Raw genomic sequence first — 18,402 nt, forward strand, 5'->3', positions numbered from 1 at the left:
CGAAAGGATTTGGTCTTTACTGGGTTTCCAGGTATTATCAGAAATCTCCAGATTTATTTCAACAATAACTGCTTTAGGGTATTGTTTTGTCCATAAAATCCGGATCATATCCCAATAGAAAGGTGCCGAATTGGATATTTTCTCCATATTCCAAACCTAGCTGACGGCCTGGCTCCTACGCTGTCTATTTGTGGAGTTTGTCCATCACCTGGAGGACATCATCCAGGATTGAAGGGCCCAGGTCGAGGCTGAAAGAAAAGCCACTGTCCTCCTCCTTATGCTGCAGTCCAACAGTTTTGTCAAAAGTCTCTGTGGAGTCTTCATCTCTGTCTGAATTCAGACTGCCCCGTCCACCGCTGTGAGCCAGGTTGGGAGAAACATTATTCCCTCTTTTGTACCCATCCTCCTTTTCCATCTCTGCTTCCCCGTCCTCATTGTCCAGCAGCGGCATAGAGTTGCATATCTTTTTTTTCTGGGACATGTGCAGGCGGCCTACATGCCAGTCGGGGCTCTCGGAGCCCTCGGCCTCCTCCAGGTTCACACGAGGGGGCTTTGGCGGGGGAGAGCAGGCCAGGAAGAGATTCTGCTCGCTCTGGGAGCTCTGTAAAAGCAGATTGTGGCCCATCTTTAAGAACGACAGATCTCCAAAGCTGTCTGTGTGGGAATCGTTGCCAATATGTGAGAGGTGGCGGAAATCAGCCAGTGGGAGGCTGATCATGTTGACAGACAGCACCTCCCGGCGCTTGGTGTTCCTGTTGGGCCAACGACCGGAGGCTGGCTTTCTGTGCAACGATGTTCTGAGGGGCATCTTGGCAGATACTGTGAGAGAAACCTAAATGTTTTTATCTATCCTTTTTTTATATATCCTCAGTCTTTAAATCCTTTATCCTTCTTTGTTCGACAAGGATTCCTTAGGAAGTGATGAAGCTCATAATTCCATCTGCATCAAAACACAAGAGAAGAGAAATTAGAATTCACCAAGTTAATAACTTGATTGCACTTCGTTCTTAGTAAGGATAAAGTAAAAAACATATAAACCCAATTGTACAATTAAATGTTTTTCATGCACGACAGCCATTCTTGATATAAAAAAAACACTGACACGTATACTGTAGATCCGTTTTTGATCGCTCAGGCCTCCTTCACATCATGCGAAAATATGGCGCATGTCTGTGCTTGTGCTTGTAAATTGTAGCACCAGATGTAAGTTTTGGACTGATTCAGTCGGCTTGATGTGAATCGGGAGCAATTGTTAAGAGATTGCACCTGCTCCACTTGATTTTGATTTAATATAGTTGATATTATTTGGCAGTACAGAGTTGTTCCTACAATGCTTTGAAGCTTCCATTTCTAAATATTTACTTTTCAGATCCCTGTTTCTTCCCTTGAATGCAGGTGTGGTCTGCAGCCTACTCTCTTAAGGAAGTCTATTAGCCTTCTTATGACTTGCCGTAACAAAAGCAACAAAAATGCATGTTCCCAAAATGATTGTTGTTATCCTGCATATCCTGTTTCGTTTTTGGAAGAACATGAGGTTTACCGTAACTTCTGACAGAAATCAGAATCAGAAATTTGAACATATGTTTCTGATTTGTTAAAAAAATAAAAATCGCTGTAGTTCAGTTGTTTTATTTTGCTGTAGTGTGAGAGATAGACTCTGGATGTGGAAGTGAATACAGTTAGATATTATTATTACATAAACAACACTGTAGGCAACACAGTTCAAACTAAGCTCTGTAATGTAGTTATTACATTATATTATTGGCGTTATTATAAAAATGTTTATATCCACCAACAAAACTTAAAAGGAAACATTCATGGTCACATTTAACCAATACAATAACACTTAAAATGAAAGTCTTACTTTGTCTTAAAAACAACAACATCATTCTGCGTTCCGTGACCTATAATCATTTTATTGAGTAAAACAGAACTCGGTTCATCAACGCTGGCATGTCGATTAGATAATCTGCCCCGTGTCTGTGATTTTACGGTCTCCCAAACAGCTCGGCCCACATTAGATCTGCGTTCGTGACTTGAAACACTCACTCTGTACATTTGTAAGCCACTACAGCAAACAGGTTTTGTTGGCCTGTAAAGGTTTTATCGGCACTTGAGTAGCAGCGGGAGATTGGAGAGCGTGGACACAACAGCATTCCTTTCCAAACATGTCAGTTTGGCCAAGGAGGAGTGTTAGGACTTCAGCCATGAGAATCTTGTTCGGGAAACGCTTCATGATCAAGTACAAAATTAAAGAAGCCCCATTAAAACAGATTGGCCAAGAAACGATTACAAATCTTCCTCAATGCTGCCATAAATCTCTGGAGCGGACAACAAATCTGTCTAATGTAAACTTTAACTACGAGTTAACACTAATTCCAGAGGATTCCTTTAATGCAGTTTGTCTAGAAAACAATATGATAAAGATGAATGTGTTCTTACCTGTCTTGCTGAGCAAATACAAGATATTTGAATCCAACAAATGCACACACGTCTCTGTCAGGAAAATGGGCAGCGTCTACCTGCACACCCTGACGAAATGATCCTCGACATGATGGGGCTTGTTCAACGGCTACAGAAGATCTTACTGAGCAGCCTAGACACACAACAACAGACCCAGTGACTTCTCCTCAGTCACATAATCACAACATCAACTTTTACAATAAACTGTAGCATTTAAATGCCTAAAGAGTGTCTCTTACCTTTTTCTAGTAAGCACGTTTTTTCAGCCCTTGGACATTTGATCCCTTTTTTTGTAGCTAATCCTCTCCAGTGTAAACTCCCTCTCGCATTGAAGAGTGATTCAGGTGTGTTGCCGGTGAAAGTCTTCTTTGCTTGAGAGATAAGCCAGGTGAGGTCAGAGTACAAGAGCGCTAAGCGGTCCAGGTAAAGGCTTTTCTTCCTTTTTTCCCCTTAAGGCTTTTACTAGTTTACGTTGTCATCCCGCTTTAGAATGGTTGCCAGCCGTCAGATGATATCATCCTAATTGCGGAGTGAGCTGGCTTTTTAGTCATAAGTGTTAAAGTATTTCCTGCAGTCAGATTGGCTGCACCCATTACCTGTGGGACAGTGGTGGGAAACACAGAAAACGGTTATAAAAACTACGGTGCGTGACTCATTTGGAGAGCTTGAAGTCAAGTTAGAATGGGTTACTGAGTGTAGGCCAGTTTGCGTGTGGTTCATAGATTGAGTGCTTGTGTCTAAAAGGGAAGTCATCGTCAGTGAACAAACGGGTCAGCCACCCAGTGGAGGGGGTTAACTGATCTCTAATCTCCATGTCATTGTCCCTGAGCGCTGCTGGTTTGCTGATTTCCTGCCTGCTGCTGGCGTGTCTAAAGCCCGCTCCACAGGCCCTTCTGCCTGACTGGAGGCCTTTAGCTTCTCTGTGTAATCAAAGCACACTATGACACACAGACATGTATGTACAGGCATGCTGGGTTGCACAGGAGAGATAACTTGTTGCATTTCCAATTCTCAGGCCCCTGGCATGTTGCCTTTGCCTTTATGAATGCTGTAGCAACAAAGGAATGGAAATTGTGTCAGAACAGCAAACCTTTTTCCCTGCTCTTTGGAATTTGTTTGTGTTCAAAATGGCAGGGTTAAATCCCTTTGTTGTGCTCTCACGAGGAGTCATTGTTACTTATGTTCATTCCATTTTGGTTGCATAATGGTTTGGAAAGTAAAAACATATATATCATATTCTTCAACTCGAGTCCCAGTGTTTATAAGGAGAATATATTCAAACTTAGACACAGTCATGCTCTGGGTTCCCAACCAACTTCGACAACATAGTGTTCCAACAGAAAGGAGGACACGGCTGTGGATCCATTTATCCTTGTTTATTAGACTTAAACATGCAGGATGTTAAGGAAATGTATTATCTTTTCAATTTACACACGGCATCTATTACACGTCTCTCCGTCCTGGGAGAGGGATCCCTCCTCTGTTGCTCTCCCTGAGGTTTCTCCCATTTTCCCCTTTAAACTGTGGGTTCTCTCTGGAAGTTTTTCCTTGTACGATGTGAGGGTCTAAGGACAGAGGGTGTCGTATTGTCATACTGATTCTGTACACACTGTGAAGACCACTGAGACGAATGTAACATTTGTGACATTAGGCTATATAAATAAACATTGATTGATTGATTGATTGAAATGGACAAATCATATCTTTCACTACTCAATAAACAATAGGCAGGCCGTGTGATCGTCTCTTCTCCCGCCCTGCACTCCAGCGCCAGACCAGTGTGTAAGAGCCGACACAATTACTCACGCAAATGAAATTATCATAACATTTACTCAAGATCGAAACAGAACATTTAAAAAAGATTTTTCTTCTGAGAAACCCCATACTTTCTCCACCTATAATCACAAAGCTGCTTTAATGCTGGAAGACAATCAGGGTGAAGAGCTCAGGTTATCTGTAGTGCTGGGTTGACCTTATAAGACCTTCTGACTGACCAAGGTCGGCCTCACGCTGCAGTTATGTTTGCATGCTATGTAGTTTCAGGGCTGGTACGTTAAGCCTTAGCTGAACTTCTGTATAAGCCTCTTTTCTAAGGCCTGACCATAGCGGGCAGTGTGGTTGGATGCAGCTATGCTGGGCCTGAAATCTGGGATGCTGCATGTTTTGTTGTTGTTGCAGGATAAAAAGTGCTTCCAGATATTGCTTTGACTGGCGCTAGAAGCCCAAACTGAGGCTTTGGTGGATATTCTTCTGGCTCTTTGTTGTGTGTTCTTCAGCTGCCGCTGTATCGAGGCCCTCAGACTGCCAGCAGCATCTAGACGAGATTTACAAGAACTTTCAAATTGTTTTATATGAAAAGCATTATCCAAATGACTGCAAACATCGGACAAACTATACTTGCGATACAATTTGATTGTAGTACATCTATGAATGGGTATGTCAAGAATGAGTCCAGACGGTCCATTCATTGCTCAATCTTGGGTCGTCCACGAAACGACCCGTCTCCAAATCAGTTCCCAGTAGCTACTCTTCGTCATGTCCTTTAATCAATTCTGGTGAGAGCATGTGTCATCATCCCAACCATTGTCGTCACTGTTTGTCTCCAAAGATATGACTCGGGTATGATCACTTTTGAATGTGCTCCAACAAAAGTCTGGCAGTCTGGCTGCTTAGAGGAAGTACTGCTTCTCATTTGCCACATGACAAAGATCTGACATCAGTCAAAGTCCAGGTGTTATCTTTTTGAATATCAAGTGCAGACTCATTATCACATGACAAAGCTTACAGTAGCCTCTAACCAACTGAGGAACCAACATGATGACAAATCTGGTGATTAAAGGCGAAACATACATTTCTGGGAAGGTAATGTATATTGATGCCAAATACCACAAAAACACAAAGTAACTTAATTATTGACATGTTACCTGTTTTTTCTTTCTAGCACCATCACACATTTTTAACTATTTACAAATGTGTTCAGGACTTCGTGTTAAATTGGGCATAAAGCAGGAAATGCAGCATCTGTTTTTCCGTCAGAGAAATATGATTTTTACGGGAATACTTGTGGACTTAGGGTGTGAAATTCATCCCTAGTATTCTCCCTCAAAGAAACGTTATAAAATGGTCATTTGGTGATATTCAATACAGAAATTACTTTTGTTGATCTTTATTTATGGTTTTGAACATATACAATGTATAAAGCTTTCTACTTAGTGTTTTTTTAGATTGAGCAAATAAAAAGTAATGTACATATGCATAGCTCATTACATACTTACTCGGTCAGTGAATGTGGGCGGTCAGTGAAGGCTGGGATAGTACTGCTATGTCTCCTGGCACAGAATCATTAGTAATTATAAAATCATGATTGATATATTTACATTACTTTGAAGACTGGAGGTATGATGTAAACAGTTACACAGCAGGATACATTCCACCGCTGGTTTGTTCTGCACGTAACACAACATAATATAGATAAGGACCCGTGCACAGACATTTCAAATGTTATGTTTGGAACCTTGATTTCTTTTTTTTCCTCCCCTCATAACACTTTAAGTTCTTCTTGACATCTCCAAGGTTCAGACTGCATTCTTACCAGTGTCACTTTTGAGAAGTCTGTTGCAATCAGAGGGCTTTTCCCGGAAGGCCAGGATGTGAAAGACATCATTTTGCTTTTACAACGATGTATTGTTGGATATTAAAGAGGCCAAACCCCCACATCTCCCTATTCTAGGATCCCTGAGCTCATCCATCACAAAGAGCAATGCCAGGGCACCGGGAGTTCAGGCCTTCGCTGCCATTTCTCTTTTCACTGTTTATTTCTTTAACTTTAACAGCTTCCAAAAGGCTCTCTCCCTCCCCGTCCAACAGGGTTCTACTCTGTCTTAATACCGTGACCACGTACAACCATATGCCTACACGTGCACACAGACGCTCACACACTTCCATCGCACTTCAAATCCATTGACGTTTTTCTCCCTTGAATGACTTTTGAGTGTTATTGGCTATCTACAGTCCACACGCAGCTATCACTTCCTGTACAGCAGTTCATCCAGGAACTGTAGTGCCTCTAATCTAAAATGTTCTACATCCTTTAATCTTTTTTTTAATTTGTTATCCACTGCCGTTATTTTTATTTCGTCTCAGAGAAAATAAGGAAATATGCATTGTCTTTTTTTTTATTGCAGCACAACTTTGTGTTTGTTTAAATTAGCATACACAGTAAATACCTTTCCCAATGGTTGTAAATCTTTACAGGTTACATCCACATTAATTAAGAGTCAATGATCTGTAGATGTATCTACTAAGATTGCATTCTGTTCAGACAGAAACACTTTTGCTGTCAAACGAAAGGAGGGCTTGCCTGAGAATTCCGTTCAAAAACCAGATGTTTGAACTACATGTGCATCCACAGGGTTAAATACAGGAAGTACATTTGGGCCTTAATCTCTGTGTAGTGTTTGTCCTTCACTAACAAAAACATTATAATAGACCAGACCTTCGGGGTTTTATGTCTGAGTCTTATAATGAACGATGATTAATCCTCCGCCATTTACAAAGCTTCAGTTTTGTCTGCGGAGGAATTTCACCTTGGCTCCAGCGTTGCATGTGCAGTACCCCTCGCCGCTGACTGTTTGTTTGAGTTAGCAGGAGTGCTCGGGCCACCCCCCCCCCCCCCCCACCACACACACACAAAGACACACACACAAATGATTTCTAAATAAGTGTTCGCCTCTCATAAATCACCTACTCCATAGGTCCGTGAGTGACACACACACACACACACACACCACGCCACCACACACGCTTCAGATAAATAGCTCCTTGATTAACTTCACCAGAGTGCATTAGAGGCAGGCATGTTAGCCGGCACCACAGAGCGGGGTTGTGAAGACGAAGCCATTTCTTCCCTTGGCAGCCAAGTCTGTGAAGTTCTTGGCTTTGAGATGTTTGATAGTTAGTGGTGTTAATGAGTAATTAATGAGTAATCCTCTCAGGCTACAAAGTGAAGGGACAGTATAATGTTTAAAAGTTACTACAGTGTAATTTCAGTGGCTGGAGCAATACAATCCGCCGAGAAGTATATTTTAAATTACATTTTCACAAAGCTTTTAATGTCCAGTTTATTACATTGGTGGCTTAATTTGTGTATCAAGTAGCTGCACAAGCATGTTTATATAGTCTCTGTTTTTTCTTAGTGTTCATTTACAATCCTTTTTAATGCTTGAGGCTGACGCACTGTTTACTGACAATGCATTTCAAAATATTCATAAGCTTTATACTATCTGATTGTGAAGAAAACAAAATTGCGCTTCTTGCATGTCAACTCTTTCCGTGTGGCAGTGAAGTTGTGTGGTCTCCCGTTTAGGTGCATCAATAGCACAGTAACAGGAAAGTGATGTCAGCTGTCGTGATCTTTGTGTATGCAACAAATGAAATACCTAACCAGAATAAATGAGTGAAGAAACATAATGGATGTATGGCACGAGGGATGGTTTTGATGAGAATGTAAATTATGTGAAGAATATGCACAACAGCCACAAGTTCTTAACCCTGATTTCAGAGATCTTTGTCCTGATGTTTTAGTTGGGAAGAGTATAAGGGACATTTTAAAGAAGGAAAACATCATATACACAATTTGTGTTTTGGTGAAAGTAAACGTTTTAGTTGATGCACTAACGCTCGTAATAGATGATAGATTATTGATATTTCTACCTTATTCTCCAAATGAGTTTTTTTCATATATAAAGAAATACATCCTTCTTTAATACATATGAATCTTTCTCCTTTCATTCTTTCCCTTATGCCTGGCCTTTAAACTCCTCATACTGGATCTTACATTTGTGTTCATATATATGTTTATCTGTAAAAACTACTTTTAGTCAGAAACTACTTCTCATGCTAGTGAGAGTTGACAGAAAAACGTTTCCTTTTTCTTTTTTGTACTGATAGCGATATCTTACATCCACCCTAGTTCACACTCGTCCCTTCTCTAGGGCATTCACACACACTTGTTTCCTCAAGTACACATTGACTCGTGCTCACACGCTTCCACTCTCACACACATCTCACCCAAACACACATTGAGGAATGGTGTAATGTGCAGCTGATCTGACAACTCGTGCCAGGGGAACACAGTGGCCACCTGCGCTGAGAGATGCCTCCTGCTGTGTGTGGGAAGGAGTGTGAGAGTGTGTGTGTGTGTGTGTGTGTTACACTGCCTGACTCACAGCACTGATGGTATTCATGATGTCATTTCTGGCCCGGGGTCAGGCTGGGGTGTGCTGGTTGGAGGCCTGGCCATGCGCTGATGTCACACAGCTAATCCTCAGCTTGTTTGTGTGCGTGTGTGTGTTTTACTACTATCCTACCTCTGCGGTGGCCTTGTGCCCCGCTCTCTTGGCTTTGTAAGGGGGGGCCATTGTTTGTGTTCTGCGGTTTCCTCCTCACCCTGGGCCCCAGTGTTACTGCAACACACACACATGCATATATACGTACACAACCAAGTGTTTAGTTACAGGGTGATGCAGTGGCTAAACATGTACATAAGCTAACACCTCAGGCAAGGAAACGGCCCTCATCCTGAGAAGAGATGCATCATGCTGCCCATAAAGCACCTGCTAATGCTCAGAATTCCACCTAAGTCATTAGCGTGGTACAGTCCACCCTTGACCACATCGGGAAGAGAGTAGGTCAGTGACCAATCGTGACATTTCTCCCCCTGCACTTCAGCGTAGCGGCCAGTAGAGGGCAGGGCAGAGTGGAGCTCCTGAAAAAGAGCTCAGCGGCTTGCATGTATATTTGCTTGTGTTTTGTTTAATTGGAAGATGCAAGACTTGTTTATTTACCTAATGGTGCTCGCGTGATATTTCAGAGTTACGTGTCAGACAAGGGCTTGAGCTCACATTACTGGAATGATAATCGCAGCTTTCCTCAATCCAGGGGGGGGGGGGGGGGGGGTAGTAACTTCCCCTCACCGACCCTCTCCTCTCTTCTTCCTCCATACTTACCCTCTTTCTCTCAGCACATAGATGCTGGAGTCCCCGTGATGTTTTCCAGATGCTCGGCTAGCGCACTGACAGGAACCTACCTCTCCTGCTCAAATCGCTCCTTCAGTCCTTCATGCACACACTCACTCTCTCTCCCACTGTCTTGTTAAAGAGACACTTCCTTGGCCGTGCAGACTTCATGGATATAATCCTACAAAACAATGGCCTACTCTGTGGATACATGGCCTCCCTCCACTTTAAAAATAGGAACGATGGCCTCTGTGATTGTGTATGTTTGTGTTTTTTATGCATCATCCCTAGGTGCATATTTAAAAAAGAGTCCATCTGTCTTGTTTCTGGATGTGTTACCGCATAGATCGTGACTTGTGTGTAAGACGTCTGGTGTTCCACCCTGCTTGATTAGCCATTAGCCAGTGGCTGCCCTCTCCGATTCCCCCCCCCCCCCCCCCCCCCCCAGAGTAAGATAATCCGTCGCCATCGTCGGCCAAACTCAGGCCCTTCAAAGAAATCACACAAACACAGTAAGAGGCCGGGCGACTGCCAGGCTTAATCCAAGCCCTCATTTTGAGGTTTAATGACCTCAGGCAGCGGAATTACCCTGTCACAGTTGCTCTGCGGGCTGCTGTCACAGAGATGAGAGCATCCATCGAGCCGCCCTCTCCTCCGCCGGGCGCCCACAGACCCTGTCGTGAAAGCAAACAGACAGCAGACGGTGACAGTGGTGTCAAGAGTGTGCTGCCCCGAGTCAATGTTGTCATGATATAAAATACAGGCATGTTTCACTTTTCTCTGATTCCCTTCCAGTGAAATGCATCAGTGGAAATGTTCTTTAAATATTGATTAAAGGGCTACTGCGCAAAGTGTACACTCGCAGATCAATTTACACGTGGGCAGTTCTACACACCCTGTGAACACAGTTGATGTCATGTCTTCTGGGTTTTCTCGGCTTTGGCTCGGAGACAACAAATCAATATTTATCCTATAAAACCATGAATGCTTAGGCTACAATTATTACATCACAGTCTCATTGTCTGAATTCACAGACAGAAATGAATCCAATGTTGACTATAATGTGTTCTTTCAGATGAAATGTGGTCTTTATTACATTTTCCATGGTATAATAACCCCCCCCTCCCTCTGTCTCCCTTCTACAGGGTCAACTGTCAAATGAGCGCGACTATGAGAGTGTGGTGATGATGAAGATGAGACAGGCAGCTGAGCGACAGAAGCTCATAGAACAAATGCAGAAGGAAGACGATGAGGAAGCCTAGTCACGGCACAGCTCGGTACCAGCCTGCAACAAATCCATCAATACCTGTTTTAGGCTTTAGTTTCATAAAGCCTTTTAATTATTTTTGTTCTTGTTTTTTGTATGCAATACACTATGTTAAAAAATAAATCTTTTTAATGACTAAAAAGAAACATTTTAAAATCTGTGGTTCTAATGGACGTGACAGAGAGACAGAGTAGAGAAGAAGTGAGAGCTGCTGCAGTGGTGACCCAGAGGTAGGATCATAATGCTCAGGCTGCAGGGAGGACTCAGTACTGTACACTATTGCGTGTATATATTTTAATTGTAAATTGGACTTTTTGTTCAAAATAAAGAGCACAAGTCTGCAGCATGTATTGCGTTTGCGGTTCCATCTGTTTCAGATGGTTACAAAATCTAGTCTGTTGACTTTGCTGCAATAAACTGAGATGAATAGATGTTTCATCTAAATGTGTTCCATTAAACCTCCACATACTCATATTTGTTTTTCTAAAGATTGTGGGGATATTCTTTCTAGTCATAAAAGTAATACATTCCAATGAAGCTTAACACACTACTAGAAGACATTAAGTTTAACTTAAAAACCTGCAAGCATGGAGAAACATTACATTACATGTCACTTGTTGGACGCTTTTATCCAAAGCGACTTACATACTCAATACTGTGGGCAATCCCCACAGGAGCACTTTGGGGTGAAGTGTCTTGCCCAGGGACACAACGACATGCTGACTGCAGTGGGGTTTGAGCCTGTGACCCCCTGATTCCAACGCACAACCCACTGCATCACACGCCTCCCACCAGACAGCTCGCTCAGGTCCGTTTGACAGTCAGAAAGAAAATAAGTTTAGTTTGTTTAATCTGTCCCAAAACCACACAATCAAAACAACACATTTGACACGGGGTGAGGTGCTGAATGCTTTCTTGGCAGGGAAAGGTGGTTTTTCTGGAGTCTTGTCACCGTGAGGTTGAAAGGCAACTACCAGAGAAGTCACTGCTCCCGGCCAAGCAATTGTCTGGCACATAACCCCCCCCCACACAACCACATGTGGCTCAGGATTCAAATCGAAAGGACAACCATGAGAGTAGTATCGATCTTCTCATCTAACTCAGCAAAGAGCCATTGCTTTAATCACTGAAAAGCTTTTCGTTCTGAATCCTGGAATGATCTCTGAAATTCTACCGTGTGATAACGGCTACAGCAATCATAAGCAGAACATGAGCATCCATTTTCCATCATGCATATTATTGCAGAAAAATGTAAGGTCAAAACTTTTTGGAGCAACATACTGACTTTGGTGTCTTCACTTCGTACAAGTCCAATTACCAGATTGAATTGAAAACATGCCTCTTGCTTCAAAAATTCTTCCTTTCCTATGATATTTTCTCCAAGTTATTAATTTATACGCTGTTCCATAATAGGCTTACGTAACCGATACCCAGAAGATACTCTATATTGCTTATTTATTTCAATTCAATTCAAAACCTTTATTTATCCAGGTAAAACCCCATTGAGATCAATGATCTCTTTTTCAAGGGAGACCTGCAGCAGTAGGTTCCACAAGAAGACAAACAACAGAACAACAAAAGGACATCATACAGCAAAATGTACAGGGATTACAATACAAAATGTACAGGGATTACAATCCCTACTCTCCGCAGTGACACTCTACCGCTCTGTGACCCACATTGAGTCAGACGTTTCAGTGCCAAACTGTTGCGGTCACCCCCAGTTTCAGTCTTCTGCCTGTGGAACAACTATCCATCCAAATCGTCTTATTTCCCTGTCCCTCGGGGGACTATGTCGTAATGCCGTGTCTGTATTTGTTGGGCCTGTGTGGCTCCGCTTTCTCTTGTCATTGTGTTATTTAGGGGGCCATATAGCAGCTTTTTTTGCACCGATCCAACCCAGCTATTCATCTCTCCACCACTCTTGTTCTGCCTCGCCATGGCTGTGTTACACAATGTCCAGCTGTGGAGCAGTGTGGTCGGAGACATCTGCTCCTCTCCTCCTGCAAAATCCCCTCATCACATGGTTTTGTTTATGCGTGGCCTTTTTCAGATCTAGGCAATATGAAAAGAAATCCCAGAAACACACAAACTCTGTTCAAATGACAGCAGAGGAAATACAATTACAGGAAACACATTCACCACCAACCCTGCCCTGAGCCCACAGTGGCTTGTGCTGCATGCAAAGCAGGATGGGAGGATGAGCCTGGTGTGTGCTCCGTCCTATCAACAATTACAGCACAGCCTGGGATTCTTCACAGCATCTCCTGCCCCGTTTTCACTCATATTGTCGAGGCTGTCACGCCGGCATCTGCACACAGCATCTGGATTCTCCGCCGTCACACAACTGGGAAGCACCAGCACATTTTTGATCTTCAGTGTGGAGGTTGAAGTTAAGTCATGTGTGAGGCAGCAGGACTGTTAAGAGTTTGGCTGGCAGAGTTTCTGGTTTGCGGGTTAGTGATCCGGGCTGGCCCCAGACATATGCGATCAGACCTGGGGACTGTACTGAAACCACCCAGAGATATCTGGCTCCCACTAGCTGAATAACCCACACTGTGTGTTTCACTGCAGAGCTAGTGCCTCATCTTTGGGCATGAAGCATCCCTGTGAGGTGTCACAGAGCGGCGATAGCTCACAACGAGAGCATCACTTTTGATCTCATGTCTAAATTATCGTCAGAGGCATGTATCCTTTCAACAGAATTGTTTTCTTTTATTCATAAGTTTACAATCAATATGCATCATTACATCATTTTAATCATAAGCATATGATAAACTTACAAACACATCTTTACACAGTGCTGCAAGTATAATCCTCTATCTGGAGTAGGGTTTAATTTATTGGACAGAAAACAGGGAGAACTGGGTGAGGTCTTTTGTACAGGCATAAATTAGAGACATGCTTTATTAAGTTTTACTGCCATATGTTTAGCAAACACTTAAACTGGCCCTCACTCCCGAACAATCCCATTTGGTCACCGGTAGTAAACAGCAAACAATAGGCAAAAGGTCTGGAATGTAGTTTAGTTTTACCCGGAAATTGTTCACCTCTTTAAGGTAATCTGAAACCTTACGTCTGAGATGATCTAATTTTTAGGACTTTATTTTCACTTGACAGAAGGCTGATTTTGAGCTGTTGTTGTGTTCAATGTAGAGCCAAAGTTTAAAAAAGAAGTTCTTCACATTCGTTCTTCTGGAGGCATTATGATACAGCCAACCCTCGCACTATGACCGATCACTCCGTCTCCTTGTGCAGGCACCACACCAGCGTCTGTCCCACCCCCGTCATGGCCTGCACGCGGAACCCCATCTTCTCCAGTTTGTCCAACACCAGGCGAGGCGGGTCGTCCACATGGTACTCGGCACTAAATGAGCATAAACACAAAGTCATTCTACTTTTCACAGATGTGGGATTTCTCTGTCTTTTAGTAAACTTCACTTGGAAAGTAGAACAGTGTTAATTGTTCTGGTGCTTGTTCACTTCCTTCCACACCTTGGTTCATTTCCCACCATTATTTGAATCAGATTGCCAATGACAACATTTCCCTGATCTGTATTCCATCAGCTTGAATGGTTTACTCTAAATCTGCAAAGCAGCAGCCTTCCTCTACCACATTGGGAGGTTTTTTTTCTCCTTCATGTGACCTGATCTCAGCTCTGTCGCCAATATGTACCCGTTAACTGTCAAAATGAGTGTTAAGTGCCTACACATGGAAATATGGCCCAGTGTGAGTACATTCACAGTATCCCTGGGAGTTCCGTTAGTTATTTCCTGTTTTTGGGATGTTAGAGGAGATATTGTCAAAGAATCTAAATAGAAATTCTCCACCCTTTTGGTGCTTTTGGAAGACAAACAATGCCTGCCAATCTCCTTGCTTACTTTCTATCTTCAGATCTTACCCAATGTACTAGTTACCTGCCATTTTTACATCATGTCAACCCATTACAATACTCACAAATTGTTTCCCAGCATGGTCGTTTTCCTTGCTCCCAGGTAGTTCATGAGAGCTGGGTCCGAATATTCATCCCCCACGTTAGTTGGACCAGTCTCCTTTAAGAAGAATTAAACAACATTAACTGTGCAGATTGAGAAACATTTTGCTTTGCTAAAACAATATCAGTTGTTTGTGCAGCTCTTGGTGCACCTGCAGCCCTCTGGCAGGTGCAGATCATAATCTCTAATAAATGGACGGACTAAAAATAGATAATCAGATTCTCAGAGGATTTAGAATTAGGCTGCTCGAGTCTTGCAGACAACAACATGAACATGCGCAACAAGAGGCCGAACCCTGGGCAACATGTGTTTTTCATTTAGTGCACTATGGCAGACAATAACACAACCATACGCACGGTGCTTGCTCAGCTTGTAGCCTTGACTGTTTGTTGTTTGCAGAACGGAACAGACGACTGCATAAATATATACACTGATTGATTAGCGCTACATTTCTCTGCAAAATAAACAAATCTAAAATAACGACACGAGTCATTTGACAGATGCGAGATACACACCAGTCTGATCTGCGTACTGATGAACATGTAAGGCATGTCTACTTCCGGGCGATGGACCGCTATTCCTCTGGGAATCACTGGAGAAGGCTTTCTTCACGCGACGGTCCTCGCTCCGACTTCTGCCGACAGCTCTGCGCGGAATGCGGAAACACCCACCGCGACGGTCCAATCACAGCCCTGCTTCTCTCAGCATCTGTCAACAGCAGCGCTCACTCAGTCAGTGCCTAAAAGTATTGCTCAACTGCGATCAGTTGTTTGTTGACATGATAAATGTTAGCAGAGTGTAACCCTCCGGTATCATTCGATTGGACTACGCACATTAGTCATTCGGGACAAAAATGTCCACTGCAAAAAATATTATATTAAAAGGTTTTTTTCACAACTTTTTTGCGTTCAATCTTTAAAGCAACTTTCGCCCTAATCAAAAATATAATAATTTTCAGGATTTTAACCCTTTAAATGCCATTTTGAAAACATGAATTCGCGATAGTCCCGAATGACTGAGTTTTTTTGTTTAATCTGATTCTGTGAAAAACTAATAATCAACCACAATCAATTTTGTTGCTAATCTTTGACATATCCAAGACTGTGATAAAAAAGCCCCCCCCCCCAACATTTAATATGTGGAAAATAACTGCCTTTTCGTGCATGTTTTTCATAGAAAACGCGAATTCATGTTTTCAAACTGGCTGTTAAAGGGTTAAAATCTTGAACATTATTTGATATTTTTGATCAAGACTGAAGTTGATTGAAAGATTTAACCCCAAAAAGTTTTTAAAAATATTAATCTGTAATCATTTTATAGCAGTTTTTGGAAGTGGAAATTTTTGTCCCGAATGACTAATGTGTGAGTTTTTTGTTTAATCTAATTTTGTGCAAAAACTAATAATGCAAAAAAATCAATTTTGTTGCTAATCTTTGACATATCCAAGACTGTTATAATAAAAAAAAAGAGCCAGTCCCCAGATATGTATTTTATGGAAAATAACTCATTTTCTTTGTTTTTATCATGAAAAACAACAGCGGTTTCATGTATTCAACATGGCATTTAAAGAGTTAAAGTCCTGAAAATGATTACATTCTTGGTATTTTTGATTAGGATGGAAGTTGCTTTAAAGATTGAAGTTGTTGTGAAAAAAACCTTTTCATTTAATGTTTTTATCAAAGTCTTTTGCAGTGGAAATGTTTGTCTGGAATGACTAATGTGCGTAGTCGATTTGTTACACAGTGAATTAAGGACCGATTTGAAAAATTGGAATTCCAAAATAGATCGAGAAAATAGCCTTGTTACAAAAAATCAGGCCAATTGCACCAACACAACCAAAGTTATTGCAAAATGCAAAGTGAAAAATGACCCATATGGACAAAAACGTCCACAGTGATACCGGAGGGTTAATATTCAGATGTGCTCAATACAAAAGTCCCCTGTAAAATCTTTGTTGTTCTGAAGAAAAGCAGATATTGTGTTTCACCTGCACATGGATGTTAAGTTGTTTGTTAGTCAAGAGTCTATCATAAGGCTTTAGTTTACAAAACGAGAGTACAACAGTTATCCAAATGCATGAAACATTTTCCTTTTATTCCTGGCCAAATTGGCTTTTTGCAAATAAATACACAGTTTTAAAGCATTACACTTTTACAAGGATACACTTTATGTGATACATGCTATAACAAGTACATTTATGTGCATGCATGTATTTCACTGAACCAACACTGTCTGGAGCTCTTATTTCCTCCTCGGGGATTTATTCATTTCCTCCTCAGCGCAACAATAATCATTTCGGATCAGTGCAGTGACTGAGGGGGGAAATGAAAGACATAGACCGAAGGCAAACAACAATGGTGAAGACTTTGATAAAATCAGCAATATGAATGTAATGTCCCATTGATGCCAGAGGAAGGCACGGACATTCAGCTTGAGTTTGCATGTCATGCTTAGTTGTAAGGGGTACTTTAAAGCATCATAGCAGCTTGATATTGTGATGGTTAGCAGACATGAATCAGAGCAGCTCGTTCAGAGATGCACAATCATTGTTCCAATCCTCTCCACAGTGGTGAACCATATAAGATATTTTTATTTTGTTCTGTTTTATGATATATTTCTGATACATTTGACACTGCTCTGCATTGTGATAATGCATTTTTGTTTGCAGTCAAGTGTATCTGCTGTGACGGCATCATTGCAGCCCTCTAAAATGATCCAGAGCCTGTCATCTGTAACCCTCCATTCAGTGGGACACAGGTGTGTGGTGAGGGTTGCTCACAAGATTGCCACCTACTGGCTTCAAATATCATTATCATTTGTGTAGCTGTCTCTTGGATTTTCCCACCACATCTACATATTAGTCCTTTCAAACTGGACATTTAACTGAGTGAATGCTGACCCATTGCTCTCCCCTTTGGAAAAAGAACGACTTGTTTATTGTCGAGCTAGTGTTTTGGCTTTTTTAGAAGTCCATCAGATGAATGCGCTTCCATTTGAATCTTTTGCGGTGTGAAAAAATAAACGTGTGCTCCTCTGGAATGTCTCCTTTCCCCCGTTTTATCTGTCCCCGCTAACCTGAGACCTACTAAAGGAAAGAAAACAGGAAAAGAGCAGGGATGTTGCCAAGGCCCCAAAAATAAACCAGAGACCCCCCTCCTGCCCAAAAGAACACTCTCTCCAAACATGTTCCTACCCGAGCCACTTCCTGGACTCCTGCCGCGTCTTCCTGCGCCGGCTCATCTGCTGCTGGTTATTGGAGTGAAGGGTCACCTGTTCTCTGACCTGTGGGGACAGTGGAGCACATCCCTGGTGGGTCCACGGGAAGCAGTTTGATCTTTTGATGAGGCCTTTGCCTTCACCTTCTCAGCTAAAGTGCTAAAACAATTGCTAAAACAATGTCGGACACCGTAATCTTCTCTGGTCCCCTCCCCAATCTGATCAATGATGACATGTATAGCCGCATGTCATAATTTCAGCGCTGGTTGTCTTGGTGGTGCCCAGCAAACAATGTGGACTTCGTAAATAATTGGACAGCCTTCTGGGGAAAACCTGGTCTGATTAAGAGAGACGGCTTCATCCTACTTTGGAAGGTGCAGATCTCATTTCGGCAAACATTTCAGGGCTTTGTGGACTTAATCCATGACAAACTGGAGTTGAGAC

At 42.2% G+C, this 18,402-nt stretch overlaps 3 protein-coding genes across 6 annotated transcripts in view; 1 reads left to right on the forward strand and 2 right to left on the reverse strand.

Annotated features, from left to right (window-relative positions):
- The window catches only part of dnajc17 (DnaJ (Hsp40) homolog, subfamily C, member 17), a 38,555-nt gene extending 27,640 nt beyond the window's left edge, over positions 1 to 10,915 (forward strand). Inside the window, exon 11 of the mRNA XM_034222241.1 lies at positions 10,625 to 10,915. Within this exon, the coding sequence (XP_034078132.1) occupies positions 10,625 to 10,741 (117 nt within the window). The 3' untranslated portion in view covers positions 10,742 to 10,915. The remainder of the gene's footprint in view (positions 1 to 10,624) is intronic.
- Positions 33 to 3,125, reverse strand: LOC117549995 (cdc42 effector protein 3). 4 transcript variants are annotated; one of them, XM_034222243.1, is made up of 4 exons: positions 2,703 to 3,125; positions 2,443 to 2,596; positions 2,050 to 2,230; positions 33 to 940 (listed from the first exon to the last, which is right to left on the reverse strand). In XM_034222243.1, exon 4 carries the CDS (start codon positions 806 to 808, stop codon positions 185 to 187), a length of 624 nt encoding a protein of 207 aa, XP_034078134.1. In that variant the 5' UTR covers positions 809 to 940; positions 2,050 to 2,230; positions 2,443 to 2,596; positions 2,703 to 3,125; the 3' UTR covers positions 33 to 184. The 4 variants fall into 4 exon arrangements, with proteins under 4 accessions (XP_034078134.1, XP_034078133.1, XP_034078135.1 ...); XM_034222242.1 differs by lacking the exon at positions 2,050 to 2,230 and having other exon boundaries at positions 2,703 to 3,124; XM_034222244.1 differs by lacking the exon at positions 2,050 to 2,230 and having other exon boundaries at positions 2,443 to 3,124.
- A 2,520-nt stretch (positions 10,916 to 13,435) lies between the features above and the next one.
- Positions 13,436 to 15,546, reverse strand: gchfr (GTP cyclohydrolase I feedback regulator). Its single transcript, XM_034222362.1, has 3 exons — positions 15,258 to 15,546; positions 14,705 to 14,799; positions 13,436 to 14,113 (listed from the first exon to the last, which is right to left on the reverse strand). Exons 1-3 carry the CDS (start codon positions 15,291 to 15,293, stop codon positions 13,984 to 13,986), a joined length of 261 nt encoding a protein of 86 aa, XP_034078253.1. The 5' UTR covers positions 15,294 to 15,546; the 3' UTR covers positions 13,436 to 13,983.
- Positions 15,547 to 18,402: the final 2,856 nt, after the last annotated feature.

This window comes from Gymnodraco acuticeps, unplaced genomic scaffold, assembly GCF_902827175.1.
Source record: "Gymnodraco acuticeps unplaced genomic scaffold, fGymAcu1.1, whole genome shotgun sequence".
In the NCBI taxonomy this organism is placed as follows: Eukaryota; Metazoa; Chordata; class Actinopteri; order Perciformes; family Bathydraconidae; genus Gymnodraco; species Gymnodraco acuticeps.

Coding starts and splice junctions, on each gene's coding strand:
- LOC117549995 (XM_034222243.1), bottom strand. CDS start 808: ATGCCCCTCAGAACATCGTTGCACAGAAAGCCAGCCTCCGGTCGTTGG.
- gchfr (XM_034222362.1), bottom strand. CDS start 15,293: ATGCCTTACATGTTCATCAGTACGCAGATCAGACTG. Junction 14,800..15,257: donor TCAGTACGCAGATCAGACTG/GTGTGTATCTCG, acceptor TTCTTCTTAAAG/GAGACTGGTCCAACTAACGT. Junction 14,114..14,704: donor ACCATGCTGGGAAACAATTT/GTGAGTATTGTA, acceptor ATGCTCATTTAG/TGCCGAGTACCATGTGGACG.